The following is a 27918-nucleotide window of genomic DNA, read 5'->3' as shown; positions in this document are numbered from 1 at the left end:
TATAGTATCTGAACTTTCTGTAAACACATTGAAAATCGATAAGAGATCCAGCTGAAGTACTAGTATGGAAGATACTCGCCATCGGAGAGTCCGGAAACAAAGAGGCTCCAGTCGAGTGTGTCACAATAATCCATGATTCAAACAGGATGTACTAGTGTTTTGTTGTGCGGGAGGGCTTGGGGTAGCAATGGAAGAGGGAATGGGGGAAACAATATTTCGCCAGTGTGAAGGGGTATTTCTCATGTTTTCGGTTCTTAGTCGAGTCCTCGTGTATAAAATGATGTTGTAGCTTTTTAGGCAAAAAAGTGTTCTGTTTCCCATGAACACACACAATCAACGTCTTTGTGTGCTTACGGCCGCACCATTGCCCTGACGTGCCGGCAGAAGTGACCTGTCATGCATCCACCTCATGTCCTATTTCCACCACACAAAAAGTGACTAGTGATTGGTTAATGTGTCATTTTTCACAGGTCTATTTATAAAAAGAACCACTGATTACAATGAGGTTCGTCTAGGTTCCAGCTGACTTTCTGGCCTTGGGTGTAACAGTTAGGCAGACCTCTATGACCCAACACTACAGTTAAGACAACGATCGAGGACTCATGTTTCTAACACGGGCTTTTAGGTATCATACTACACTACCATCCTTCTCTAGTCTAAGCAGTATTGCGGTTCTGGAGAGAGGGTGAGATTCGAGAGAAACGGGAGACTAGTCCGGGCCAAGGCAACAAGAAGACGAGTTGATTAACCAATGAGCAACCTCCCTTTAGAATAATACCGTCTGATTTAGTGTGTGAATAGTTTTGCTGCCACTCATTTCCACTCACAGCATGAGGCCAACCGCGTTACAAAGAAGATGCCAAAGCATGTCGGCGATTCAAGAAGATGAGGAGCACCCGGTCAACGGAGAATGTGACTCAGACCCTGGTCACATATGCCAAAGGTCCTGCTGTACATTCGATGCTGCCATGGATTTACCATACATCACCTCAGCGCAACACACTCACAGTTCCGCCATCGTAACTAACCTGAGTCCTCTGAGTCCGATGTGTGAGCTCCACTCGCCATTGTTGGTGAATGTATGCATACCGATATGTTACTGGCCACAGGAAACCCAAGTGACGTTGACGGTGACAGAGAAAATCGCTCGACTACGGGGGTCTCATACGCAGGGCTCACGAAACACAAAGTAACACATCAGTTGAGAAGGGCCGTACAATGGCCCAGCCGTCGAGAACAGCGTGCACCGTAGCATTAAGCTGTTACTGCATCAATTGCAACCTGAACGCCGCGAAAGGCCGTGTTCTGTCCTGCATTTGACATCCTAAAGCCGCGGGATAATAATGCATCATAGACGGACGTGATAAGGCAACACAGAAGAGCATGAACGCGCGGTCAAAGTGAGTGGGAGACACTCCTGACTCTGAGTTTTCGTGGCGTTCGCTTCTTCCTTGTTCGTGGAGCAACTGGATTTCATGTGCATCATCAGCAAAATTCGACGGGGAGGTGGTCAGCCTAGGAGTGGAGGGTCTCGAGAAATCGTCGACGGTGGATTCAGAAAAAGAACAGGTTCAAAAAGATCGTAAACGACTTACTTTCAACGACCCGAGCTCCATTCGCACTGTACTACCCACACACAAAATCACCACTACATACCCAAGTGCCTTCTTTTGACAGTAGATGCAATCTTTCCGCCAATACTCAAGAACTTCTAGCTGGGCATCGTGTCGTCGTTGACTGTGCGATTGGACGTGGTGATGGGTGAGTGAAGAAAAGTGGCGTTTGTTTGGTCTTGTTGTTGGCAGAGCAATGTCGTGGCATGCCGGGAACGGCCGGGAATATGATTCAGGGGCTGCAACATCTTGATTCGTTGGCTCCGCGACTTAATGGCTGATAAAGCACTCACCATGCGACATTCTGTAAATAAAAAATATGATACATTTGAGGTTATTAGTACAAGAACAGCTTTCATGGCCAATTATCGGCATATTTTTTCATATTGTACACGTTGTGGCAAAAATCACAAGTCTGGGTTGAGACCCACCATATGGAGCCTGTGAGATTCATCGATAAGAGTCCCATTGTTCTCTGTGCGCAGGAATTACTGCTACCCAAAATCCTCGTATATCGCGCAGCCTTACAAAACACGATGATCGACGCTCTTCGAGAGATTGCCAGCCTTTCAAGTGAGTCGGATGGTTTGTCAGTTATCGCAAATGATGTCATGCCTACCACACTATTACAGCCCTGACCGCAACTGCATTGTCAAACAGTTTGATCAGTTCATTGCCGTCACAATCATTCCCATCGCCCGTTCGTATTGGCTATAGTGCCATTGAGTACACCAACGAGCATTTCAATCCAACATCAAACATCAATGCACGCCTTTGTCACAACGAGCAAGAGAGGGGAAAGTAAACTTCAACGTGATACATCCATCATCAACGAGTACATGGCACGGTTCCAGGCTCAATATACGATCCTGTAGATATAGTGCCAATGCCTCAATATACCCAAACAAGGATCAAAGGTATACAGTCCCTTTCCCCTCTTTGTCGTTCCAGCGCGCTGATGTTAACTGTACAGCTAAGGACGAGGTTAAGGACACTGTATCTGCACAAGACTCTCCAATCTTGTCAGATGAACAGTCAGAGGAATTGTTCAGCTTCAGGGAAATGGAGCGCTACGTCAATTACAACGAGCCCGAGACGGAGTCAGAGGAAGATATGTGGTACCCGGACATGGAGGAGCTCACCAACCATAGCATGGACCCCAGCTACGAAAATAATGAAAAAAGGACAAGGTTAAGGAGACCGTATCTGTGCACGACTTTCCAGTCTTGTCGGATGAGCAGTCGGAGGAAGGGTTCAATGAAATGGGGCCCTACGTCAATTATAACGATGACTCCGATTACCTCAACATTGGTAACACCACCAGCCATGCACCATCTAGCTGGAGGATTCCGTCAACTTCTGCAGGCTCCATCGCCACATTGCCGATCCCTCAGCCTGTATCATCTAGTCGATATACGGTGCGTAATTTTCTATCATTAAAACTGCTAGATATTAAATTTTCTGAGATGAAGAACATACATAATTTCCCTTCAAGTTTGTATGCATATAGGTCTTATCCGGCCTTTTCTGTCATGCCACCATGGACACTGCCTCCGGCTTCTCCAGCTACAGCAAACGCTCACTTCTTCTCATCTACGTCACATGCTCTAACCACCTCTTCAACGCCAACTTCCTCATCGTCATCCACGTCGGATCCCTATCATCTCAAAGGCAAGGCCAGGTCGTCGAAGGTACGTTCTCTTTATTCATCAGTCAAAATTCATGGACTAATTCCTTATAATTCTCCTCAGGCCCCCGCACGCAAGCGAGGCGCCTCCGCGCACCCACACAAGGCGCCGAAGTCACGTCCGACTCAGAGTCGCGTTGGAGAAACCCCTCCGCGAAGGAGTGCGCGGCGCAATCGTACTAGTGTGGTGCTAACCCCTTACGAAGTGGATGCTCTGCCGTCCGCAGAGTATACAGACAGGGTGGTTCGTTCAACCCTCAAAATACCGAATAATATTCCACTAGAAGATGCATGGCCTTGGGGCCCGGACCCATGGGAGATCTATAAACCAGCACAGGTATTAATGTTGGCGATCTGCTGTTGCAATCACAAGGCAACATTTAATAAAATTGAAACATATATTATGGGGAAGTACCCTTTGTTGGAAACAACAGAGTATGGTACACAATGACGGGTAAGCCACATTCTCTCCTTCGCAAAATTATACTGCTGATGAGCATTTATTGTGATGAATAGAGTACGTTATGAAACTATCTCAGCGCATATCCTCAATTCAGGAGATTGCACCGTGATCAGGGATGTGGGGGCCCCTGGACGCTGGATATTACTATGACTCGACAGCTGTTTGATATTTGTGTTTCTTAGTGTATATATGTGATTTTTTTAAGCTTGAGCAAACGTTGACAGGTTTTGAATTATGAGTAGAGATACTGCTGATCATGACTCGAGCGGGATGTCTCATTGGTCTCATCTCCATCTGCTGCCTGCAAAGTGTTATATGATTAAAATTAAAATTAATCATCCATGCCACGAACTGACCGACGAGGGCCAGCCACCAAGATTGTAAAATCCGTTGTACGCAAGCAGGTTAGGTGTTTTGTCCGCTACAATTTGATGTCATGCTTTTATACAACGCTGATAAGACAAGAAAGGCGTACGGATGTCATGTAATATTCCCCCATGTACGTATGCCCAGAAGTTTGAAGGTATTCTTGTTGATTCTAGAGACTTCAGGCAGGCCATAAGTCCAGATACATGCGGTGCAGCCTGTGTAATTCATGGTTAATTGCCTATGAAATGTACAATTTCTGAGTCAGTGACGCTACCATTGAAGTGCCAGTGTATGTAGTGCTCCCTCCGTGCAACCAGGTTGATATTATGTCCTCGCCTGAAATGGTTTACTCATAGGAGTCAAGTAGGTATAAGATCATGGTTACCAGGGGCAAATACATTGACTACACTCCCGTAGTTTGAATGTTTGTACCGTTTATCACGGAAGGTAGTTGCACCAACGGTTATTGCAAAGGGAGAGCGAGCAGGGCTAACGAATTTTGCATCCTTGTTATCATTTCCAGCTGCGGCTACAACAGATATCTTTGTGTCAAACAGCTATAACAAACTATGTAAAAAATTTCGAAATAAATATAAGAATCGACTGACTTACCTTTTTGACAGAATCGTCAAGTGCTTGACTTGCATCACCTCCAATGCTCATGTTGACTATACTTGGACGTTTGGTAAATTTGACATTGATAAGTATCCAGTCTAACACCTTGACACTGAAGTGATAATCAATGAAGCTTATTACGAATGAAAGGAATTAATCAAACAGTAAAGTGGTGCGGGAATCTCTGATGCCAGTGTGTTTAGTTGTTTATAAACATTACTTATCATCCAATTACTTACTTATTTTCCAGGACCTTTACGGCTATGGCGTTTGCCTCTTTGGCAACGCCGCTACAACGGAAAAAATGACACATTATATCATCCTGGTTTTGAAGACAGTTCGTTACATACTCACTATTGCTTCGACATTGCTATCCCTGCGACGTGCGTACCATGACTGGAATAAAATGATATAAGATGTTGAAACAGTAATTATATCATGGCACTTACCCATCGGTATCTACGTTGGGCTGTAAATTTCAATAAAAATAGGGTTCAGTGACGAACGGTATACATTGGTTCCCAACTTACCTTTCCTGTAAGGGTTATTCCCCAAGATGCGCGATTCTCAAAGGATGGCTGACCATTATATTATTATCAATTCAAAGCCAATACCCGGGTGGAGAAATGACGATCTTACATGAGATGTATCAATCCCTAAATCGAGTCAAATCAAAAGCAGGTAAGTGATATTATGATCACAGTTGTAATATAATTTACCCGTGTCTGTTTCAGATACGTCAATACCATGTATCTGCTCAAAAAGGTTTGTATCAGGCTGCTCACCAACAATGTAGATATCTACACCTCTACCGGCTGGGGTATCATAGTAGTAGTGATACTTGGGTTCGACTTTCTCAAGTGGGGCGATCCGACTCAATCTTGCTAAATTCCATGTTGCGTCGGATCTAACATGCACAATTTATTATATCTTGAAACCACTGCACAGAAGGTGAAGAATAGCATACTGATGTCCATATGCATAACATTTGGCATCGGCTTCCACGTATTTGACGTCTGAGTGGGCCTTTATACTTTCAATATGGCTTTCAGAAAAACTTCCTGAAAATGGCCCGTTAGTTTCCCCGAGTCGTAAAGCAACCTTGCAGTGCATGAAATCGCTCACCGGTAAACCCATTCAGGACGTGCTCAAACACATGGACGGAGGAAGCAGAGAATGCGTTGACTTGTTCTTCCTGTGATCTTAGGAATGACGACGTCGATACCCCGTCACGTAGAACGATGATGTACGTGTTTGCCTCCGAGTCTGTGGCAATTGGGACTTCTTGGCTTTCTGACATACTTCAGAGGAGCGTGGTTATTTGGCGACTTGTTGTGAGAGGACTGATGTTAAATACTCCTTCGTGGTCCAATGGTTTTATTATATCTTACACCGGGGAACAGTCTCACTCACGCCCTCACAACCGAGTAAAATCTTCTGTTATCTTCTTCGCATGTCATAGATAATAGCAGTCCATGCGGGAGTCAACATAGGAATTTTGAACATGGAGATGAACATATTTGGCTCAGGAGTTATTACATCGCCGTGATCATTCAATTATAAAGTCTTTGATTGGTACAAATTACCGTATGGCAAGGTTTACAAGAGGCTAGCGGTATACAGATGAGATTCCAGGAAGTACCTTATTGTGTATTTAGAGATGCAATATGAGAATACGATACTGGAAGGGGCATGGGTAAGCCATAAATAAACGCTTGTTTGTTTGTACACGGCAATTCTAGTGTTGCGGAATCTCTGTAAGACCAAAAAACATGCTAAGTGTAACCTAGATTTAAAGGTTCTTTCAGGTACCGTTTCCCATGGGTTATTATGAAGAGAGATAGTTAGTTTATTTAGTAGTTTTTGAGTAGAGATACCTGGAACATCCGCACAATGAAAATCTCCGTATGCAAACAACAAAGGCAAGTGACCTGGTGAAGTCACACATGTATACGGTACTGAGTTGGTATTAACAAGTATATAAAGGGCATCGCAAACGTTGAATAGTCATTCCACCACATTGACAGCTGGATTACACTCATGTCCAACGACGCAGTCGAGAAAGGTATGTACTCATTCCAATTTTCCGCAGGGATGTGCAGTGTTCTATCCTTCAGTCAAGATTTAACTTCGATTCTGTAGAGACTGAACAAGTCCACGAATGGCTTCGCCAACACGGCGTCTCAGATGATCTTCATGAATTTTCAGGGGATCCAGTGAGCAAACTCCAAGTGTGGGACCTGCAAGTTGAAGTCCCGGTGGACTTTATCTGGATCGGGGTACGCAACCAACCAACACCATACCGTCTCTGCACTGTTATTCACTGATCAAACTTGATCCTTCCCTTTTCTACTTCAAAAGCTGCGCGGATCAATTGATTTGGCAGTTGCGAATTGTTGTATAGACATCACCGTTGGCATACGTGGATGGCCAAACGGAAGCGGAGGACAAATTGGGACTATATCTGGGAATCTTCTCCCTGGGATCACTTTGGCTGTCGGTTACGATGTTGCTTCGATGCAAGGAACCATCAGAACGTATCTTGCGGAGGGACCTAATCCGAAATGGCTGGAACTTGATGTGGACCTTCATGTATTCAACCGCGCAGTCAAAGAGAAAGGCGTCCAGGTGATCAGGGTCCCGTACGTCAGAACCTCGTTTGTAGACTTCCTGAATATGGTTTCTAATACATTTGATACCCAAAGACTGCACAGAGACTGAGATACACGGTTGCTCATCTCGCGTCGTTGAAGCGGAAAGCACCCGTTCATTGGCGACTTTGGCGTAAAAAAGAAAGACGAGGAAAGTAGAGGGTTAAGAGGGTGAGAAAAGGGAACAGGAAAAAAACATTGATTACTGACATACGTGGAACAGTCGAATCGTAGTCTTAGTCATACTTTTGCGGGTTGAATCTTGTCAGTGAATGCAACGTCTTCCCGAAAAGGCCTCATGGCAGTGAGCGGGGTCGGATGCGATGATAAGGTATCGTTCTCAATTGCTATAACAGTTACCACAACATGTGAACTACCTTTTGATTGTTGGAAATGTATGCGCATATATGTGTCACCAATCGTCAATAATTTACAAGACAGGCCAACATATGCGTTTCAAGTGGTGCATAACATGCATTAAATCATTCAAATTTTCACAAAATAGGATGCAACGTACATTGGAGCTGACCTCGTTAAAGTCACCTACGCGCTCTGAGCGATGGAGATGTCGATACACCTGTTGCGGGTGAGAATAGCGGGACACTCATCGAGGCCATGGGGACAGGACAAAATAGTGATGGATCATGTGCTCGAGGAGATGCCAAAGGCGCTTGAGCTGGGCATGGAAGGAGGTCGAGTCTAGTTTGACTAAAAGTATAGAAGGGTTGACATTACAGCTCTAGAGATATACACCGTTCGAAAACACCCGCAAAATCGCGCTATATTTGAGAAATAGGTTGCGACGCACACTGGAACTGACCTGACAAAGGGGCAGTCGGGCGCTCAGAGCAAACTAGATCTCAAATCAGTCTCTGCAGTCTGCTTTGGCAAGCGTTGTCATTTAACTTCATCTCCAAGGTGGTGGATAGGAACAGCGAGACACACATGGAAGCCACGGGGACACGTCAGAATAGAGATGGTAGGGGTTCTGGCGCCAGTACCTGCGCAATGGGAAATGAAAGGTAGGAAAAGACGTCCACGCGCACTCAAAAAGGCCTGAAAGGCCAAGAAAGCTGTGGACGCGCGACTCGTGCTTCTGCCACGTATGCAGCCAGCACAAAGTTAAACACGGCCTATATCTAGCATCATTGACTCACGCCGGAGGTCAACGGACACGAAGAAACCCGGATACCCTTGATTGAAGCATTACACAGTTAGGGAGGCCTGTGAAGCCTGTGAAGATAATGGGAACACGAATGTAGGGCGGGCGGGAGGCGAACTGATGAAGCGGCGTGGTGTAGCGGCGTAGGAAAGACGAAGGTATAGTTTGTATGTGCCAAATAACACACGATACATGGAACAAGGTAGCATGGACCTCACATTCCACTGCACTGACGCATCTCACCGACGACGCTGCACACAGTATACCACAAGTCATATATAAGCCCCGTGTGAGTGCCACAGCGTCGATATCTTGCATGTTCCAGTGCAGTGGAGAGGAACAGCGAGGGAAGGGGGGTTTTTGCCGTGGACTATTGAAATTTATGCACGACAACGATCAGGAGCAAGTACTCACCGAAATCCTCCCCCGACTCCTCAACTGGCTCCCTGCCTCATCGACATCCATTGTCCACTGTCGCCCTGCGTCTATCGTGTTCCACGCGCCTTGCATTCAAAATTTCATCTTCTGAGTGGCTTCAGTAGAGGTGGAAGTAAGTGGAAAAGCACAAGGAGGGAAAGTCTTGTTATTGGGAATGAACAAACGACACGTTGTTTGTCCTTGCTGTTGTTAAGGACATTCAAACTCCGCTTTCACTCACCGCCGCACCCACGAACACCGCATCTACAAATACTCGTTAACCTATACGCATCCGAGTCCACACCAACGTACAGCACCGCTAGTTGAAGGAAATTCAAGCTTAATTTCAGAAATAAGTTGAAACTACCGAGATTTGTGTGATATTATGTTGCATTGTAGGGTTCCGAGCCGAAAACTCTTCTTCGACTCCGGGCGCTGTGCACTGTATCACACAACCGACAATGTATGTACATTGCTATCTTCGTTAACAGAGGGAGCATGTGGTGGCTTCCTAGGTACAGCCTTATTTATTTTAAGAACACCTCCACTCGTCTCCGATGATCAGATTGCACATTAATGGCACACCAAGAGAACACATAAATACCCCTTCAAATACCTCTTTACTCCTCAAAGGCACCCAAATCCTCTATTTAACTTACAGTACTGCCAACAAGCACCATCAAGAATGCTTATAGAGCAATGAGTACTGACTATTTCCCCGCGGTCTCTACAATTTCATGAAGAATGGGCTAGAACAATGCTGATGCCGAGAAAGACACCAATGTCATGTATGCAAATAAGGATATAGATGACAGAAGTCGATAGAAATGCGGAACGTGTAGAAAAAGAAAACTCGTGGACGAGTCTTCCTGTGAAATAGTTCCCAAATCAATGAAATGATCAATTCAAGCCACATGGACCCATGACAGTAAATACTGACTTTTCCACGTGGAATTGTGAGGATAGTTATTTATGCCTAGTTAATGATACTATTAATAGGGGCGTATTTGACATTTTGGAGCACTGGATGGAAAGACTTGGTATCTGAATTCTCTGGCGCGAAATGTGGGTCAACGACGATTTCAACCGGTATGGGTCTTGTTGTTCATATGACTTTAAATCAGCCCTGTGAGTGATGTATCCATCAAAAATATCCTCTGATAACGAGCATCGTGCACAATTTGGGATGTTAAAAATAATGTCTTCAACAAAATCTTTGTCAAGCATCAATCTGTAAATCCAGAATGCCCGTGCAATTCAAGATTGCAATATTAGCCAACAGATTCTGTTGCAGAAGATAGATAGGTATCGTGTCATGTGGGAGTAACTGACGGAACCCTCAACAAGGGTTTGGGGGTAATTAATCCTTCCATTTCTTTAATTTTCTGAACAGTTATGTGAGAGATAGGGGCCGGAATCATTCTCCTAGATAATGTGTAAGGATTAAAACACTTTCGGAGATTATGGCCCCCATGACCGAGCGAGATTTGCGGAGGGAGGGGAAATATTCTTTTCCACGTTCTACGGCGGTGACAGTGGCTGGGAGACATCAGATGGGTCACAGGTCAAAAAATAACCAATAGCTCCCGGTATATCAATGCTTTTTCAATTGAAAGTTGCGTATCTATACATCAAGACAAGACGTATACTGTACAACCTTGGCATCAGTTATCTTTGACGCAAACAACGAGCGTCTGCAAGTGCATGGAGTCAGATATTGTTATTAAACAGACGGTTTCGAGCCTTTATCTATCAGGGATACGGATGTGTCTCGTGGCACAGAACGAAGATGACACAACTCAATGGGTATGTGTGCAAATATCTCAAATATGATAATTATAAAATCCATTGATCGTGATGTGATTTCGAGAGGGTATATGATGGACATCGGACACATTGTGAGATACTTTAAAAACACCGATCCGAATATCACCCCCATGAGTTGTGAGAGCTGTCCCTAAGCGTGTATATAAGGCGAACGAATAATCTGGTGTGGGCAATCTGCTACGCATCATTATGTCTACGCCTAGCATTGCAGTCCCAGTCGGAATACAAGATGTCATCAGCGCTAGTCTTAATTCTACACTTGCACTGAGTTTCTTAATGGGTATGTGTAATGCACCAGTGCTGGTTAACAATTAGGAATGCTGAATCGGTAGAATTTTAGGCATTTACACGATGGTTTACTCAGGAACTGTGTATATCTATTGTATGTTTATTATTTTGTACACTGGATATCAATTGACATACGTTTTTATACAGTATGCAAGAGGCAGTCTAGTACAACAAACATTGTTGTACTAGTGGCAATGTCAAGCTTATATTTGTCCTGTCTCATGGAGGTTATACTGCAATGGTATTTTCTGAATCGGTTGGTTTTGAATAACACCAACACCTCAAACTCGATATACTGGGGAGCATTAGGAGGCCTTCAATCTCAATGGATCACACGGGTCCTCAATGATATCTTCTTTTATGCACTATTTATCATTTCGGATGGGTTACTCGTCAGTAAAACTGACCACTAAGATTCGTATGTATTGCTGATACTCTTTAACTAGATATGGAGATGTTACCATGTGTGGGGACGCTCTATACTGGCAATCACACTCCCACTTCTCCTTTTAGTTGCTGAGTTTGGTACATTAATATCCTCGAAATTTTATTGATAACCTTCTCATTTACCTCTCCATTAAAGGATTATCATTGTCTGCGACCATCTTTGACGCTCTATTTGCCAATGGACTCAGTAGTTCAAGTGCCATATTGGCCAGTAACAGGATTGAAAGTGCTCTACCTTTTATCATCCTTGGCACGGCAGTCAGTACTACATTCCTCATTGCATTCAAGATCCATCGCGCGTCGAGGTCCAGCAACCTGTCGTATAGGAGAAGGTTTATTCGCATTGCCGCGATGATTGTCGAGTCGGCTGCGGTGTATTCTTTGATATTACTTGTCATGGCTATAATCACAGCTCTTCCTTCGTCTTTCCCATCGTTGGAGGCTCCTGTGTACATCGCCTTGTACTATGTACAAGCAGTTGCAGTCATAATTGCGGTAAGTGTCTTTCCCAATGTAGTGCGTCTGTTATTAATTTATGTTATTAATTTATGAACCACATAGGGGTTGGCGCCAACGATACTAGTGGCAAGGATTGTCCTCACTAATCCAGCTGCCCACACAACAGCATCGTTGAACCCAGTTTCCCATTTAACGGCCATTCAATTTGGGGTGCATCAGCATCCTGATTCGCAAGTTGCCGCTTGGAACGATGTGGCTTCTGTTAGACCAAATGGCGGAACTCCATTCCAACCAGCAGAAGCAGAACAGCGGGTGTTGGATTCAGAAAGATTGCCCAAGTCTGGAGAGATTGTCTGGAATAAGGAATTATAAGAAATGCGTTTGTAGGATAGAACGATGATATACATGGACTAAATGCTTTCGAGGCACTCTACGACAGAAATTGCTGCATCTCTGAGAAGTTAAGTTGCGGAGAAATGAGTGGGCAACCCAGAGGAATCAAACGAGAAGTCGCTGAAGTGCGCGAGAGCCCTGATCCGAGATACAACGCGCAGGACAGGTCGCGGAGAAGGGGAACTCTTCACCACGTTCCGCATTCGATTCAGAATTCGCAGTTTGAGATAGGCATTTGTATTCTGTGAGCAACATGTGGTCAACTTTGCCCACGATCCGCCCTTCAAACATCAAACCCATACATATCTACATCTGTACGCCTCCATGGGACGATGAAGCGCATATATGCGCTCAGCTCCAGGCAGGGGAGTCGCCCGCACAGCACCCTCGTCATCCCGAGTGCCGAGTGCTCGTGCTGGTGATCAATCCCCTGCCTGTGCTCCAAGGACCAAGCGGCATCGTGGTTGTGTTCTTGTTCAACACCACGTAGAGCATGAGCGATGAGTATGAAATGTACAGAGTGTGATGTAGACGCAGGCAAGGATGGGCAGTGCTGCTGCTGCTGCTGCTGACCGAGACTGCAGAGTCAGCCGTCAGCTCAAGTTCCAAGTGTGTGGAGTCAGTGTTTATCAGAATGCGGGATGCATCTCATGACGTATTCATTGAGGGATGGTGCGGTTGAAAGCGTAGAAGAAAGAGAGGGCTCGACAGGAGCAGCACAGAACTAGAAACAGGACCAGAGCCAGAGCCAAAAATAACACTAGCAGAAGTAGCACGCGCAGATGAGTCGAACAGAAACTCTTCATAAAACCCGGATTCAACATCCGGGACTGAGTGTGTGTTTCTCTCGCCGTGTTCCCTGTTCTGCATCGTGTGCCCCATCAACCTGTTTGACGCCCACACCCACGCCCATCCCAACTTCAACACCCATAAAGGTGTATTAGAAGTCGTCCGTCGAGACCCGTGTGATGCGCATCAAACCATCGCCGCCTGTGGAAGGCCACACACAGTGCGGCGAGTTGCAATGTTTAGGAAGAATGTCAGGTGTTTAGCCGCATAAATGAGAGGAAATGTAAAGGGGAGGGAGTGCGTTGCGGGGTGAGCGCGAGATCGAGGGTAAAGCGGTTGTGTTGAGTGGGGAGGAAGGTTAGGATCAAGCGGGGTTGAGAGCGTTACTGGGAAAAGCGGAAGAAAGAAGTAGGATATAGACGATGATTATCACTCACCAGGACTGAGATAACCACAGAACGCAGAGAGCGGGTGAAGCCGGGTGAGAGTGGTGGCAGGGTTGTGAGACAGGCAGAGTGCCGACGAGTCGTCGTTGTGCGCGGTTGAGAGGTCGTCGCTGTGTTTGGCATCCATGTCAAGCTCGACGTTGTGCTCCTTCATTCTCACTCATGCTCTATCACATCGCCCTGGCAATCAAGGTTGTGCACGCGACCCTCTGTGTCGTCTATTCGTTTGACGGCGTCTCGGATTGTCAGTGGTGGGGTTGTATCTGATCAAGCTAGGAGGGACAAGATGCAGAGGATACGGAGGTCGAGGAGGCAGTGGTGGAGGTTGACGCACCTTGTTGCAATCCGCCGCCCAGAGGTAAATAGCAAGAAGGCCTTGACTCGATGAGAGTGGGCATATTTTGCAACCCCTAATACAAAGGTGAATGCAGATAGCAGCGGTGTCTGCCTCTGGGAGTGCGAGTGGTTGAAAAAAGAGTGGGCGCATTGTCGTCCATGTTTATACGCACGCATTCAGGAAGAGCGGGTGGGGACAGAAAACATACAGGGACTGTGGATAGTCTGAGCAAACACAAACGAATACCAACGCTTCCTCCACCTCGAACCGTTGATGCAGACGACCCGTAACCTTCCAATCCCGTATCCGACTCTACACCGCGCAGCATGCTCCAACCCGCTTGCCAACAGCGGTTCAAACCGCTACATGTCCCGAAGCACTTGTTTTTTATATTGAAAAAGGATAAAAATCAACGATAGAGGATATAGGGGAATGTCATTGAGAACGCAACATAGCATGTACCACAATTTCTACTGCATTGGATAGGACAATGTTACACATTCACCTCACGGCACAGGTAGCACATCAACTGTCATATGAGCCCAGGGTAGGCTTCCCGGCTTCGATGTAGAAAGTCTTCCAGTGCAGTTGGAAAATGAGGCTGATAACGATGGGGAGGGGGGGTCGGAGGAAAGCCGTAGGGTTCCTCGTATCGATTCCGTACGCGAAAGCAACAAAAAACATATCAAACATGAATCACTCACCTAGATCGCCCCTTCCTCTATTCCTCAGACTGCATGTCCCTCTTCCTATATCTCCGGTTTAGATTCCTGCAATGATTCTGGCGTCAGTCGAGCGGCTGGGGAACCTGGAGATGACGAACGAACTACGAAGTCGCGCATTGTTTGTCCTTGATGTGGTTATGTCTATTCAAACCCCGCTTTGACCGGCCGACCCGTGCCGCCCGCGCGGGCGCAGGCACTGTTGCAGATGCGAGACTCCACTGGTCAGTCTAGTCAACAGATGATATGAAAGAACCGATTGAAATATCATTCAATGCTAGTTTTCAGTGTATCTTTACTGTAATTATACAAATTTTACATATTTGAATGAGAAACTGATGAACCAATGGGAGTGACATCATTGCCCGACCTTTCCAATCTCTATGGCACGGTTCATTTTCTCTTTCAAGAAATGTCGAGAGAATGAGAGAAGTAAACATCTTCTGTGTTCTGCTTAGTTGATTATGAAACTGTCTACTGCGTATCTTTAAAATTTCTATAAACGATTCACTGCCCATCAGAAACAATAGCACTAACTTGGGGAAGCGAAGCGTGGGAAGACATAGTAGCATGGTGGCTTGCAAGCACTAGTCGTAGTACCATAGCAGTCGGAACAAGTCGCTGAAATACCAACGGCTTCGCGTAAAGCACTAATCACGTAATAACTCAAGGAAACTTACCAGCACATTTTCTGCCACAGTAGCATAGGTTTCCAACGCAACCAACGGAGAAGCTACATTGCTTAGCAGGGGAACTACCAGGCCAAGCGCAACAACTATGAGAACGATAGAGTATATTGCGGATGTCTTGATTACTATAGCGAGTATACGCATGTATCGGTGTTGTGAGTGGTATATCTCACGTGTAGAGGTGTAGATTTTGTATCCAATGAGGATGGTTGCGTACAGAGTGGTACACAGGGATGAGAGCAGTGTCGCGCCTGCGATATAGTTGATTCGAGCTTGTCCCTGCGCGGTATTTATCTCTGTGGTAAACTAGAGGAAAACAAGGTCTGTAACTGACACTCATGTACAATATTTAGTACGGTGTTAGATTATTGTTTTTCTACACCATGTATATAGACAAATCAATTGATTGAATTACTCTTGGAGGTACCACGAATGCTGAGAACAAGTCGACTCGATACGATACAGGGGAACGCAAGGCAAAATCCCAATGGAGTTTGACCCAACTCACTGGACTAATAAAGATACCATAATGAGACGGAACACCAAACAAAGGATTTATACATACAGGGAAAGCAACCCACATCAGTGTTAATGTGATATATATCAGGCCAATGCTACATGTTGTGAGGATACATATGTCAGCATTTTTTTGTCGTAGCAATTGCAGAGGGACATACATTACAAAGTATATGGCTGAGCCGCGGTAGAGCATTTCTATCAACTGTTTTCCACTCGTAACTGACGAGTGTTGTCTATGTCCTACCAATTCCAGAGAATCGGTTACTTCTATACCTTTAATCAATGCTAGGATACACAATAATGCCTCAAAGCAGAATATAGGGATCCAAAAGGCAAAAAAGTAATGCGTGGAATGCAGTGCTATACATGCAATGCCTTTGGGATTTGATATCACTTTGGCTTATGTTATTTAGCTGTTAGAGAAGTGATCATCAACGAGTAATCCATGTAATCACCTTTCATATCTTGAAGAGAAAGCTCTATTATTATACCAGATATTGCGGACAAAAGGAGAAAGATTATTAAGAGGATAAATGCCAATTTCTTATTGAAGTACATGGCATATATCCTGATTTGGAGAATTCCTGAAAGCATAATATTGTAACGGAGATGGGTCAGTACAAGGGTTAAAAGAGTTAAGCACTGTACAGACCTTGGCTCATCATACTGATCGATAAAGTAGTCCACGCTTGCCATCTAAAGTAGGCTAAACCTATAGAAAGTTGCTGATACTTAATCTCCCTGAACAGAAGCACTGTTCAAACTCACAGCTGCCTCAGGTTCAAAAAATATAAGATTTATCACAGAAGTATGTAATGATGTACTCGCCTCTAGAAATAAAATGTTACTGAGAAGTATCTACTTGCATTATAATATTCACTTACGTTGTTGGTAGCTGACATTGGGAATAACACTGATGAGAATGCTTAAGTCGGTAATATATCATGCAATAGTTGTCAAAAACCCACTGTAACTATTGAAACTGTGTGCCGTATGTCATTAAATCGGTTTATGGGATGAATTCAAAGAGGTAAGTGAGATTGACCTACGTTGTACACGCCAGCGTGTAGTAGCGGATCTGTACTTTTAATGTTTAACTTGGAAATTTGTAGGCAAAACGCTCTAAGTGCAACGCACACATAAGAATAGAACCTTGAACAATGACAATTGTCGATTCTATGAAAGCAGACACTTGGAACCTTCGCAAAATTGAAGAAAAGAGTCAAATTAATTACCCAAACCAACTCAACCTTACACCCGAGTGAGTAATTCGTCTGATATTTATGCTCCGAGTCTCACCTCCTGGTCAAATGTTATAACTACCAGATTACCGTTCAGTTAGCTGATAATGCATTTTAATCCATTTAATGACACTGACTATGATCAAAGATAACAATCGATTGGGCAGACACTAGATACACTCGTAAATGTTGTTTCAATGAGAAAAAATGAAAAGGACGAACAATAAGCATACTTGACCATTTCAAGACCACGATAAGAAGTGAAATAATTTGTGGCGTTGTCAGCCATTTGGGAGGATGTTGGGGGGGAGATGGAAATACAAATCTTGTCTGGCCTATTTAACTTCCTGCGTATCGTCGATACACGTAATTCCTTAGAGACAATCTAGTCTCCACTGACACCATGACAATATCACTGGAGTTTAAACACTAGATTAAATCATAATGGAAAGATGGCGTATGGAAATCAAAACTTGATAATCTCCATTTCTGGGGTCAAATTATGCGAAACACATGTGTGACTGAACATGCAAGCTACGAGAGGTTCTATAAAAGGAGATATAATTAGGTTATTATATGGATATAGGTGTCAGTAGCTTTGTTGAAAGATCTTACATGGCACATAATACCACACTGACAAGAACTGAAATGCTCATAAACAAGTTTTGATCTTATCTATCCATCTCCAAGGCGGCAGTGATGCAACATCTGCATATTCTGTGCATGTGAAAATATCTCATTCCTTCATCAGAACAGATCAGACCATTAAAATAGAAGATTATTGAGTGTGCAAGAGATTGTGTACATATATATATATCCTACTAGCAGCTATAGGCGGCTATTAAGTATCCACTATCATAACCCCCAGTTGCAATCCCGCAAAACACACATATTCCGTTGTGCAACAACAGGCAGCCACCGCCACTCACAGGAGAGGCCCTAAGCTTATTCCCCCCCAAAGGGGGGGCCTTCGTTGCATTGGGCCTCCTGTGCAGAATTCCGGAAATCCGATGCCAGATTTGGATTCCTCGACCTCAAAAACCCCCAAATGCACTTTTAAAATATTTTATTTTGTACATACGGAGGTGCTACATAATTAAATGTGTATTTTACCGAGGCCGGCCTCCAAATTGATGGAGGTCACTGGAGGCCGGCCTCCAAATTGATGGAGGCCACTGGAGGCCGGCCTCTGTCTAAAAATATTTTTTGACAGGGACTGGAGGCCGGCCTCCATCTAAAAATAAACACCTCGAGGCCACCTGAGGCCGGCCTCGATTTGTACACGCGTCGTACACGCGAGTGGAGGCCGGCCTCCACTCGTACGTGCCAGCCACTGGAGGCCGGCCTCCCGCCTGTCTCACCGCCCCCCAATGCCTGCGCTCGCCGTCCCGACGCCTGCGCTTGCCGTCCCGACACTCGCGCTCGCCGCTGCGTGTCGTTGCGCCGCCACCTCCGGGCCGCTGCCGCTGCCGCCGCCTCCACTTGTCACCTGTCGCTGCCGCCGTGCCGCCTCCCCTCGCCGGCTGTCGTCCCGCCGTCACGTCCACTTGCCGCCCACAACAACACGCACTCTGCTGCGTATCGTTGCACCGCCACCCCCGCGCTGATGCCGCCGCTACCGCCCTCCCGCTGCCGCCGCCTCCACCCCCCCGCTTCGTGAGTTGTTGTGTTCTGTTTGTTGCTCGACATCTTCACCGCCGTGCGCGGAGTTTGAATGTCCCTGACAACAGCAGAGACAAACAACGAGACATTTGTCGTCTTCCACCACCATATCTAGACTCCTCCCCAACCACTCTAACAACAAAATGAACATTGCGGGACTCCAGGAATACGCAACTGGTCAGAGGGGATGCAGGACAGCAAGGTTGATGCACAGAGCAGGGAGAGAAGTTGGGTGAGTGGTTCGTGTATGTTTTCTTTTTTGTTTTTTGCGACTCGGCAACCCTTCCCTCTCCACCACTACCACCCTCAGCTTCCCATTAAGCAGCCACATACTTAACATCAACGCCGCTGCAGCTGCACAGCGTCCACATACGTATATGTGAGATTTGTTGTACTGCCAGCGTCTGCCAGCATTTGTGTCCCTCTCTCAGCCGGTTTCACACGTTCGCTAGATTCTGTGTTTATCTCAGTGCTGGTGAGTCACCATATCCGCCTATCCCACTTCTTTCTTCCACTTTCCTTCACAACCTGGACAATGCACGCACCCCCCTCCCTCTCTTTACTACCTCACAGTCAACGTCAATGCAAAATCACAACACTCAATCTCACGTTGACCCCGCAGCCTAAACACCCGCATTCCCATCCTTGTCTGTATTGACTCATCCTCCATACCCTCTATACGAAGCATGCATGCGTTGTGTGCGAGACTCTCAGCTTCTGGCCTCGATACAAGCACATTGGCATTGGAGGAGTGTATGCGAGAGTAAAAGCTTCGGGGAGTAAGGGGTTGAGGGGTACCAAAGTGGTTTCCACTGTGGAACTGGGCGGGAATGGGAGGCTAGACAATGTATTTTATTTTAACTGAGGTGTGTGTGTGTGTTCGTATGTGAATGGGTCTTGTTGTTTCTTCCTCATTTTTCCCTTTCATTCCACATCGTCGTCATACACAGCTTCTGTCTGACTCTGCACTCTCAAAAACATTCCCGTCCCCAGCGTCTGGTGGTGCCCCGCTTCCGAATGTCGGTAGTGTGTTGCCTGCCACCTTACGCATTGTCTTCGGGATCAAGTCGGTTTCATATTGATTATTGTCAATTGTTGTTTTACTCGAAGGTGAGCAGGATTGAGAGGGTGATAACGAGTGTCTGAGACTCATATCTTTGATATCAGCGAATATATGCGCCTCATTGGGCTGTACGTTGGTGTAAACCCGCAGAGGTCTGGAATGTGGTGTTGCATGGCGCAGTCACTGCAAGGGGTGTTAATCATAGATAGGTCAGTTATTTGAACAACATATGACCCGCTCTGTTACTCACTGTCGTTTTCCCATCGTTTTGCACTCCTCTAATCCCCGCCATCGCCCTCGTGAAGGTGTCTAGATCAAGCACAGTGTCAAGAGGGCTGGATGTTCTTTCATTCACAATGAATTTGCATACTCGTGTTTGCCGGACAATGAATATGTGTATTCGAGTTTGCTATACTTGTTCAAGTCTGAGTGGAAATCAACTGGATTGTGTGATACTGTGGACTGTCAGATAATGGAATGAGTTTTCTTGCTGTCAGATAATGGAATGTTTTCTTGCCGTCTGATAACTGTATGAACGTGTTCTGAAAAAAATCACAGCACCCAGCAGACGAGTGGACAATTGATTCAACGAAGCAAATCTCTCCTAATACGCAGGCACTCGTTCTCAGAATATATGATCGAGTTCAATTGAAATCCGAGCATACAAACACGGAGGATCGGCCCATTTGACTCTTGTAACATCTCTCGCAACACGAAATCGAAAACAAAGAAAAAAATTTGCATTATTCGGGCTACAACAAGCGTAACGTAACCTGTGTATGGCACACGGGTATATAAGGGTACGTACTTTTTTCGTTTACTGCATCCCTCTTCCCTCCTCTCTTCTACACTGCCACCTTTTCCTAGTCTCCGCCCACTGGACCCCCTAAGCACAGTGGCCGACGGTGAGCACACAGCATCGCATCTGAGCTGGACAGCGAGCTGACAGTCATTGCATTCTTTCATGGCAAGTCAACACACCTTTCATTGAGGACCACAAACTGACTATGACGTGCCAGCGTTATAGTGCACCCCTCTCCGGCCGCACCTGCACAAAGGAATGGTAAGTGTTTGTCGCTCGACGGGTCGCGGTGTCACTCATTCTGCAGACTGCTGCCACCGCCGACGAAACAGGGACACCCGACTCACTGACCAGGTGAGTGCCCCCACCATTTCCGCGAAATGATGATGGTATTGTGGCTACATGTATCTGAGGGTGAGCATGCACCTCTTCGTGTGTCATGTCACTTGCTCAGGGGTTCCCAAAGTGAATAGCAGGAGTGAGGGCAGGACAGTACAGTGACGACATGAGTACCGACACACTTGCGGAACGACTGCTGATGCCTAGACTCATTATTGGCAGAGCTCAACCAACTGGACAGACGTGTATCAGCAAAAGACGCGCAGAATGGTAATTCCAGTGTGTGGATGCACCCTAGACTAGGCATTGGCTGTTCACAGAGGTGCATAGGGGCAGTATCGACGTGAGTACCGCCTTTTTGTCGAGTAACACTGTTAATGTCCACCTTAGGCTCGTCGTCGACCTTGTCGTTGATGGGATAGGGGGATTAGCTGGAGGCTGAGAGTGAGATATGACAGCACAGTGACCAAGTGAGTACACACTCGCAGAATAACACTGCTAATGCCTACCCTAGGCTTGTCATAGACCTCGCCATAGACAGCGAAGATCTCAGCGTTGATGGCAATAGTCTGGGAGGGATATATGACAGCGCGGTAACCAAGTGAGTACCCACTAGAAGAAAACACTGCACCTCGTTGGTGGGATAATGGCGTGTTTACAAAGTGAGTACGGTTAAAAGTGCGAAATGGCTTGGGAACGGCTGCCATATAGGTATGTTTGTCAGCGCATTCATATTGGTTGCTCAGTTCCGTGAGCTTCCAACTCTCGTTAGTCGTTACCGACCAATCTGAGCAATCTAGACTAGCCTATTCCTGGAAGCGAGGTAAATGAGACGATTTAAACGCGGAGTAATGATGAATTAGGGCACGAGGAGAGCGTTCGCGCCACGGTTGACATACCATGTTAAACTAGGGATACATTGTAATAGAGGTGAAATGTTACCATAAATCACCTCTTCAATATTCACATGGAGGTCATGGCACATCTACATAACCAAAACGTGAGATAACAAACCCTAAACCCCGTCAGAGTACTCACCTTGACATTGCTGTAAAGATATGGTTTCGGGCGTACTCAAATCTAGCGACTCCTGAATCCCCGATGCACTTGTCCATTTCATTGAAAGCCAAAGAGTATGGACAGGCAAGACGAGATGTTTTGGTCCAGTGGGACACTGCAGGCCTGCATTTGAATAAAGTGAAAAGTTTCAAACACTTTTGAGTGAGTCTGTGAGATTAATGGCAACAAGAATTCAAAGAACCTACTGGTATAAATATATCCAACACTACTCGCAAAGTTGAAACCCCGCTGGTGTTGTCGTGAATACACCACAAAACACATATTAGCCTTGGTTGGGGTTAGGGATTAGGGTTGGTGGTGACCACAAAAATACAGATTAGGATGGTTTAGGGTTTAGTTTTTAGGGTTGGTTGGGATTCGATATACCACAAAAGCACAGATTAGTCCGGTTAGGGATGGTTAGCATTGGTTAGGGTTGGTAATTACAATTAAATATTTAGCTGGTTAGGATTGGATTCCACGTTCGGGCGGCGATACATGGTGTCTAATGTACTATAGCACCCATACTACGCAGCGAGTTTCTAGCAGACAAGAAGGTTGGGGATGTAGTTTAGATCATGAGGTCTTTGCATATTGTAGGCGAGTATGTATATTTGATGTTGAATTAGTAGGTAACATAGGTTATCGGACGGGGATGTAGCTAAACCCTGGAATCCACACATGGAAGCAGGCCTGCATCCTTCTGTATATTTTCCTTCCATCGCAACACCCATCCAAACACCAAGGAAGGAGGTGGAAATAGAAGCGTCCACACAGCATCACGTTCGTTATTAGCGAGTAACCCAGAGTCCGCATGGGCGATTGCCAACTTTAATATATGGACATTAGCGGTTTGCGCATATGGCATATCGAGACGCCCTGCGCAGAGTTGACGCGGCACTGGGACAGGCACAGAGACGAGCGGGGGAGCTGTAAGTCATGAGTGGGTGGAGGGGGTCTGCAGCGGATTGTGCACGTATGACTTTTTGCAGCTAGTGTGTTGATGTTAATGTCAAAGTTGCCATTGTGGTCATGAAGTGAGGTTGGGGGGGATGTATAAATTGTGTGTGTGTTTGGAGGCGGGTTTGCTTGAAAATGGTGCAAGAGTTGGGCAACAGTGTTGAGCTGGACACAGTTGGTTGTGGTTACGGAGTGGGATTAAGATAGGAGGATGGGAATACGCACGATTGAATGGTACCCATTACACTCGTATCATCCTCCTCTGTCTTCAGTCAATTTCGCTTGCGTCTTGTGAGTGTTGACTTATTTTGTGAGTGTTGACTTATTGGTTGTCAAATTGGTGGCGGATGTATCCGGTATCCGTAGGAGAGGATCTGCGGGGGGTGGTTGTAAAAGGGGGAGTTGGTGAGGTTGTATATGGCGGGAGTCAGTGATGGTGACATTGTGGAGTAGACGGAGACGGATGTGATGGTAAATGTGGAAGTGTACGTACCATTAAAGCGTGATATGTAAATCGAGGAGGTGTCCGTCACCACTTCAGCTTGAGTATAGAGGCCGTTATTGAGCTGCTCCGCGGATATTCAGATGAGGGGCGGTGTGATATGGTTGCGGTAAGGAAGAAGACGGAGGAACTGGCCATGGCCGTGCTTTCGACATGCAGTGGCAGTAGGGAGAATGTGTCAAAGGGTAATATTTGAAGTGCGGAGGCTTGACGAGGATTGGAGATAAGCCGCGTCTTCTGCTGCTGCTTCTAAAAGCCTCTCGGGACCCATTCTTGCACTTTCATAAAAGACGACATGGAGACGAGCGAGAGACGTTAGGGTTTAGGGGTTTAGGGTTTAGGGTTTAGGGTTTAGGGTTTAGGGTTTAGGGGGGGAGCGAGCACCAAGCGAAGCGAGGTGCGAGCGACTTGTTTAAACTGTGAGTTAAATGGAAAGAAGGCCAGAGGGCTGTTGGGGGATCCCAACAACCAGCCCTTTCGTCTTTATAGACTCTTCAGTGGCTATTCTTAGAAGGAATGTTCTAGACATCCGATGACAGCGCGTGAAGTGATGCTGGGTTTAGGGTTTAGGGTTTAGGGTTTAGGGTTTAGGGTTTAGGGTTTAGGGGGGGAGCGAGCACCGAGCGAAGCGAGGTGCGAGCGACTAGTTTAAACTGTGAGTTTGAAATAGAAAGAAGGCCAGAGGGCTGTTTGGGGGTACAAACGGCCAGCCCTTTCGTCTTTATAGACTCTTCAGTGGCTATTCTTAGAAGGAATGTTCTGGAACATCCGATGACAGCGCGTGAAGTGATGCTGCGCAGCTGTCATGTATCTTACCGACTATCACAAATCTGTCAATGTTTATTGTCAAGTTAGACAGGTCTCTGATGAACAGAGTGTCACGGGTCAATGTGGCACATGGTAACCTGTCAAAAGTGGATCCAACACTTTTGTTCTTTGACATCGTGGGTTATTGACTGTGATGTGAATCACATGGATATAGATTACTCTGGTTACGTGGCTCCGAGTAACCGCGACATGGGAATATTCACATGTCTAGAGTATAAATAGCTTACCTGGGTCCTTACCTAACAATCAAAAAATAGAATGATTGATTGTTGTGAATCTTAATTGGACAATTCATGATCCGGTCCATCAAAAATGTTTCCACGGTACTAAGGAACTTTTCCCGAAGTACTAAGTAACTTTTCCCATGTACTAAATTAGATCCGGCCCTTCACAATCACATGCCGTTCGGAAGTTCACACGCCTACCTTATTTCCTACTAAGGTTAGACTTAGTTAGCTTAGGGTTGGGGTTAGGTTAGGGCTTAGGGTTTAGGGTTTAGGGTTTAGGTTTAGGTTTAGCTATTCAATCCAATGTGTTGCTTGTAAGTAGATGTTTGTTACTTTATAGCAATGAATACTTACGGTTAGGGTTTTTTTCTAATGCTTTACGCCTTAAGCGCTAGTATTCTTTTCATCGGTTGTAAGATTTGGATATTCTGCCGAATTCTGGATGTTCCCTCTCTTGTGAGATTGAACGTCTATGAAGTATTATCTCGTTATCGCTTTCGATACTTATCTGTTCAGCAGCTTCAACTAGAGCAGAATGATAAGTTTCATTAACGTTTTGAGTTTCGGGAACAACACCACCTTTTTCGGCAATGTCTTCATCCAGTTTACGAAAAACTGTTTTCTTCCACACATTTGCAAGGTCGAAAAGATTAGTATTGCGCTTTCGCGATACTATCCAACGACTTCCGAGTAGTCCTATCTTCCTCAAATCCGGTACGAACTCAGTTTCTCCGTCCACGAGGATCTGTGTGAACAGCTCCGGGCGAACATCATCGAGGTCGTGAACGTAATTTGGATCTGGTTTGATAAGGGGTCTGGACGAGTCTGCACTATACAGACCTTTCTCGGCATGTTCATACCATGCCGACCAGTACTCGGTAACAGTTTTTCCAAGTTCAGCAGCTGAAAACCAATTCCATACCTGATCAAACCTGGTTTTAAGTACAAGAATGGATTCGTCGTGCTCTGCGACTCGTAAAGCAAATCGCTTTTCCCAACGTTCTTGTATATTCTTCTTACACCAAGACATGACTAGGTTTTCGGGATAACCGCGCATCAAATAGAGAGCGTTAAGGTCTCTAATTGCTCCGATGTAGATTTCCTTGGTACTACATAGCACGGCTAGCCTGGATAACTCTCCAATGTAGACGCCACGTTTGACGTCCAAAGGATGATGTGATACCCATGGAACTCGTTCTCGGTTGTTTCCTGTCTTGACAAATGGCTTCCAATGAAGTTTTCCAGACTCCTTGAATATGAAAGCATCGAGAAATTGACATCCCGACGAGGAAACAGCCCATTCGATAACACAACCATCGAACTTTATTGTTTCTTTAATAAGATTAAGTGCAAGTGCTTTGGACTCGGCGTAAACAATTGCGAAACAATCGTCGATGTACCTTCCATAGAAGGCCACGTTTGGGTGGTCTAAGATTTTTGACTTTATTTCAAAATGGGCTCCAAAGAGGTTAGCAAGGTCCGGAGAATCCGCGACGCCCATTGCGAGGCCATTTTTTTGTCTAAAATATCTAGACCCATGTTGTGTTATCAATTGCGTATTGCCAATCTCGATAGCACGTTTAAAGATGCCCAATTTAACCAAGTTATTCTCTAACGAATTTGGCTTAATGTGGGCTAATGTAGTGTTTTCTTCCGAAGTGTTGAGTAACCATTCCTCGTACATACTACAAACGATTTCGATGCACAAGTCCAACGGAATATTGGGATAGAAAGCAACTACATCTCCAGTGACAAAATACCATTGTCTTTTGGAGTCTATACGCAATTGGCTTAATCTCGTAAAGAGATCCTTCGTTCCGTGAATGATTGAAGGAGTCGATTTAATAATCGGCTTAAGCTCTTTTGATACAAACTTGGCTGCAGGATTAAATACTACAGAGTGACACGGAATTATGGGCCTAAATCCAGTAGGTTTCTTGTGGATTTTAGGTATACCATGAAATTGAGGATACTTGAACGATGATCCATCTTCCGGTACATTCGATAGAAAAAATCGAGACAACCCAAGTTCAAATAGAAACAGATGTTCATCTTCGACGGTACGTGCAAGAGTTTGCATCTGAATCATTTTGCTCTTCATAACTTCTTGAGCAACTTCGAATTCTAACTCTTCGTAGTTGCGTTCATCTTCAAGAAGATTGAGCTCGTTCCTTAATATCCAGTCGCGTTCAGACACCGCGAGGCCAAGATTCTTATCTGTCATCGTAATAACATAGTTGTTATCGATAAGAAACTTTTGGATCTTGTCCCTTTTAGGAGAGAACGCGTGCTTTCGCATCTCCTTGAGGGCTTCTAGGGTTTAGGGTTTAGGGTTTAGGGTTTAGGGTTTAGGGTTTAGGGTTTAGGGTTTAGGGTTTAGGGTTTAGGGTTTAGGGTTTAGGGGGGGAGCGAGCACCGAGCGAAGCGAGGTGCGAGCGACTAGTTTAAACTGGGAGTTAAAATGGAAAGAAGCCAGAGGGCTGTTGGGGGATCCCAACAACCAGCCCTTTCGTCTTTATAGACTCTTCAGTGGCTATTCGTAGAAGGAATGTTCTAGACATCCGATGACAGCGCGTGAAGTGATGCTGCGCAGCTGTCATGTATCTTACCGACTATCACAAATCTGTCAATGTTTATTGTCAAGTTAGACAGGTCTCTGATGAACAGAGTGCCACGGGTCGATGTGGCACATGGTAACCTGTCAAAAGTGGATCCAACACTTTTGTTCTTTGACATCGTGGGTTATTGACTGTGATGTGAATCACATGGATATAGATTACTCTGGTTACGTGGCTCCGAGTAACCGCGACATGGGAATATTCACATGTCTAGAGTATAAATAGCTTACCTGGGTCCTTACCTAACAATCAAACAATAGAATGATTGATTGTTGTGAATCTTAATTGGACAGTTCATGATCCGGTCCATCAAAAATGTTTCCACGGTACTAAGGAACTTTTCCCGAAGTACTAAGTAACTTTTCCCATGTACTAAATTAGATCCGGCCCTTCACAATCACATGCCGTTCGGAAGTTCACACGCCTACCTTACTTCCTACTAAGGTTAGACTTAGTTAGCTTAGGGTTGGGGTTAGGTTAGGGTTTAGGGTTTAGGGTTTAGGGTTTAGGTTTAGCTATTTAATCCAAAGTGTTGCTTGTAAGTAGATGTTTGTTACTTTATAGCAAGGAATACTTACGGTTAGGGTTTTTTTCTAATGCTTTACGCCTTACGCGCTAGTATTCTTTTCATCGGTTGTAAGATTTGGATATTCTGCCGAATTCTGGATGTTCCCTCTCTTGTGAGGTTGAACGTCTATGAAGTATTATCTCGTTATCACTTTCG

General features: G+C 45.4%; 7 protein-coding genes across 7 annotated transcripts; 3 read left to right on the top strand and 4 right to left on the bottom strand.

The window, feature by feature from the left end:
- Positions 1–2047: 2047 nt before the first annotated feature.
- On the top strand, positions 2048–3483 carry JR316_0006583 (uncharacterized protein; the record flags this gene model as incomplete). The annotated part of the gene is made up of 5 exons (XM_047892329.1): positions 2048–2186; positions 2246–2414; positions 2495–3031; positions 3180–3304; positions 3365–3483. The coding sequence occupies 5 exons, from the start codon at positions 2048–2050 to the stop codon at positions 3481–3483; spliced, it is 1089 nt and encodes a 362-aa protein (XP_047747611.1).
- A 1008-nt stretch (positions 3484–4491) lies between these two features.
- Positions 4492–6047, bottom strand: JR316_0006582 (Subtilisin-like protease 3; the record flags this gene model as incomplete). Its single annotated transcript, XM_047892328.1, has 11 exons — positions 4492–4689; positions 4745–4859; positions 4911–4931; positions 4987–5037; positions 5102–5143; positions 5197–5216; positions 5278–5325; positions 5387–5403; positions 5467–5654; positions 5715–5808; positions 5873–6047. The coding sequence occupies 11 exons, from the start codon at positions 6045–6047 to the stop codon at positions 4492–4494; spliced, it is 969 nt and encodes a 322-aa protein (XP_047747610.1).
- A 740-nt stretch (positions 6048–6787) lies between these two features.
- JR316_0006581 (uncharacterized protein) lies at positions 6788–7468 on the top strand (the record flags this gene model as incomplete). The annotated part of the gene is made up of 3 exons (XM_047892327.1): positions 6788–6812; positions 6890–7026; positions 7109–7468. 3 exons carry the CDS (start codon positions 6788–6790, stop codon positions 7466–7468), a joined length of 522 nt encoding a protein of 173 aa, XP_047747609.1.
- Positions 7469–11935: 4467 nt separating this feature from the next.
- JR316_0006580 (uncharacterized protein) lies at positions 11936–12370 on the top strand (the record flags this gene model as incomplete). Its single annotated transcript, XM_047892326.1, has 2 exons — positions 11936–12034; positions 12101–12370. The coding sequence occupies 2 exons, from the start codon at positions 11936–11938 to the stop codon at positions 12368–12370; spliced, it is 369 nt and encodes a 122-aa protein (XP_047747608.1).
- A 996-nt stretch (positions 12371–13366) lies between these two features.
- Positions 13367–13780, bottom strand: JR316_0006579 (uncharacterized protein; the record flags this gene model as incomplete). The annotated part of the gene is made up of 2 exons (XM_047892325.1): positions 13367–13566; positions 13618–13780. 2 exons carry the CDS (start codon positions 13778–13780, stop codon positions 13367–13369), a joined length of 363 nt encoding a protein of 120 aa, XP_047747607.1.
- A 1412-nt stretch (positions 13781–15192) lies between these two features.
- JR316_0006578 (uncharacterized protein) lies at positions 15193–15518 on the bottom strand (the record flags this gene model as incomplete). The annotated part of the gene is made up of 2 exons (XM_047892324.1): positions 15193–15306; positions 15366–15518. 2 exons carry the CDS (start codon positions 15516–15518, stop codon positions 15193–15195), a joined length of 267 nt encoding a protein of 88 aa, XP_047747606.1.
- A 9461-nt stretch (positions 15519–24979) lies between these two features.
- JR316_0006577 (uncharacterized protein) lies at positions 24980–27312 on the bottom strand (the record flags this gene model as incomplete). The annotated part of the gene is made up of 2 exons (XM_047892323.1): positions 24980–26889; positions 27186–27312. 2 exons carry the CDS (start codon positions 27310–27312, stop codon positions 24980–24982), a joined length of 2037 nt encoding a protein of 678 aa, XP_047747605.1.
- Between the last annotated feature and the right edge of the window lie 606 nt (positions 27313–27918).

Source organism: Psilocybe cubensis, chromosome 6 (genome assembly GCF_017499595.1).
Source record: "Psilocybe cubensis strain MGC-MH-2018 chromosome 6, whole genome shotgun sequence".
Classification (NCBI taxonomy): domain Eukaryota; kingdom Fungi; phylum Basidiomycota; class Agaricomycetes; order Agaricales; family Agrocybaceae; genus Psilocybe; species Psilocybe cubensis.
Note: the sequence above shows the minus strand (reverse complement) of the source record. Positions and strands in the feature narration are given on the sequence as shown.